Source organism: Oratosquilla oratoria, chromosome 8 (assembly GCF_046742065.1).
Source record: "Oratosquilla oratoria isolate Oo_2021 chromosome 8, ASM4674206v1, whole genome shotgun sequence".
Taxonomy (NCBI): domain Eukaryota; kingdom Metazoa; phylum Arthropoda; class Malacostraca; order Stomatopoda; family Squillidae; genus Oratosquilla; species Oratosquilla oratoria.
Window position 1 is genome coordinate 50,305,140 of NC_134784.1, and position 1,745 is coordinate 50,306,884.

Consider the following 1,745-nt stretch of genomic DNA (forward strand, 5'->3'; position numbering starts at 1 on the left):
TCGAGCCAACCTCAATTAACCCAAACCAACCCAATTCACCCCAAGACAATCCCACCCTATCCAACACCACCCGACCCAACCTAAACCAACCCAACCCAAACCAACTCAATCCAACCCAGCCCAGCCCAAACCAACCAAATCCAACCCAACCCAAACCAACCCGACCCAAACCAACCCAACCCAACCCAAACCAACCCAACCCAACCCAAACCAACCCAACCCAACCCAAACCAACCCAACCCAACCCAAACCAACCCAACCCAACCCAACCCAACCCATACCAACCCAACCCAACCCAACCCACACCACACCAACCCAAACCATACCAACCCAACCCAAACCATACCAACCCAACCCAAACCATACCAACCCAACCCAAACCATACCAACCCAACCCAAACCAACCCAACCCAAACCAACCAAATTCAACCCAACCTAACCCAATCTCACTCAACCAAAGAAATCCAGTCCAACACTCGATCCAATCCAGCCCAACTAGGGCAAACCCAACCCAACCTAACCTAACCCAAGCCAAAATAATCCAATAATCCCCAAACCACCCAACCCAACCCAACCCAACCCAACCTCACCCAACCAAAGAAATTCAGCCCAACACTCGACCCAACCCAACCCAACTGGGCCAAACCCAACCCAACCCTACCTAACCCAAACCATCGTAACGGAACCCAAGCCAAAATAATCCAACCATCCCCAAACCAACCCAACCCAACCCAACCTAGCTTAATTCAGCCTATCTCATACCCAGCTAACCCAGCCCAAATCCGCCCGGCCACCAAATACCTTTCTCTCCGTCTGTTCCCACATGACAACTCCCTGTAGCCACTTCGCTGTGGAAACTCTTTGCGTTCGTTGCGTCGACGCTGCCTCTCCGGTTCTCCCCTCCTCCCCAAACCAGACCTCTTCCCCTCCCCTGTTCCAGCTTACCCTCCCTCGGTCACCTTCAGAGACAAAACTCTCTTTATCAGGAAGCAGTTCTTGATTATTTCTGGTATTTCTTTCATTTCCGTTGCTTATAATTCCTCTGCTTTCTAATACAGTCTCGAGTTCCTGTTTCCTTCTTTTTCTGTTTCTCCTCCTACTACTACCACCCTCTTCGTCTCCTCCTTTATCTCTTCTCTTGCAAGTTTTTCCTTAACCTCAAGCAATTCCAGTTTCTTCCCATCCTTCATCCCCCTCCCCCTTACCTCCTGCCCTCACCTCCGCTAAGCCACCTTCTCTCTTTTCTCAGGTCACTCTCTGGAGATTCTGTTATTTCCTCATCTCCCTTCAGCTAACTTCTTCCCCAGCCCTAATCCGCCTAATAATCCCACTTCACCAAGTCCATCTCCTCATTGCTCCACCACCTGTGTTTATTGAAGATGAACTTCAAGTCATGTGGCGGTGGAAAGGTAACGTCCAGCGGTCGGTGCCCTTGCAACCACCGGGTCACCCTCGAGCAACTGCTGTTCCTGCTTCTGTTCCTGCTGCTGCTGCTGGTGCACGACGACCAGGCGACGGCGCTACAAGGTGAGTAGGTTTCTCAGCGAGTGCTCTAGTTCAGCGCACTTAAACTGGTGTGTTTACTATGAGAGAGCAAACGTGTGTGTCAGAGTGAGTTTTTGCAAACCGAGTGGCGTGCACAGATTTGAGGTTCGTGGTCGGGTTTGTGCGTTCTTTCGTGTGTTACTGCCTGTGTGTTCTCTCTCTCTCTCTCTCTCTCTCTCTCTCTCTCTCTCTCTCTCTCT

At 51.1% G+C, this 1,745-nt stretch overlaps 1 protein-coding gene across 1 annotated transcript in view; it reads left to right on the forward strand.

Moving 5' to 3' along the window:
- Positions 1-375: 375 nt before the first annotated feature.
- Positions 376-1,745, forward strand: part of LOC143027712 (nephrin-like) — a 217,385-nt gene continuing 216,015 nt past the window's right edge. The window contains exon 1 of the mRNA XM_076189180.1: positions 376-1,527. Coding sequence (XP_076045295.1) covers positions 1,380-1,527 — 148 coding nt within the window. The 5' untranslated portion in view covers positions 376-1,379. The remainder of the gene's footprint in view (positions 1,528-1,745) is intronic.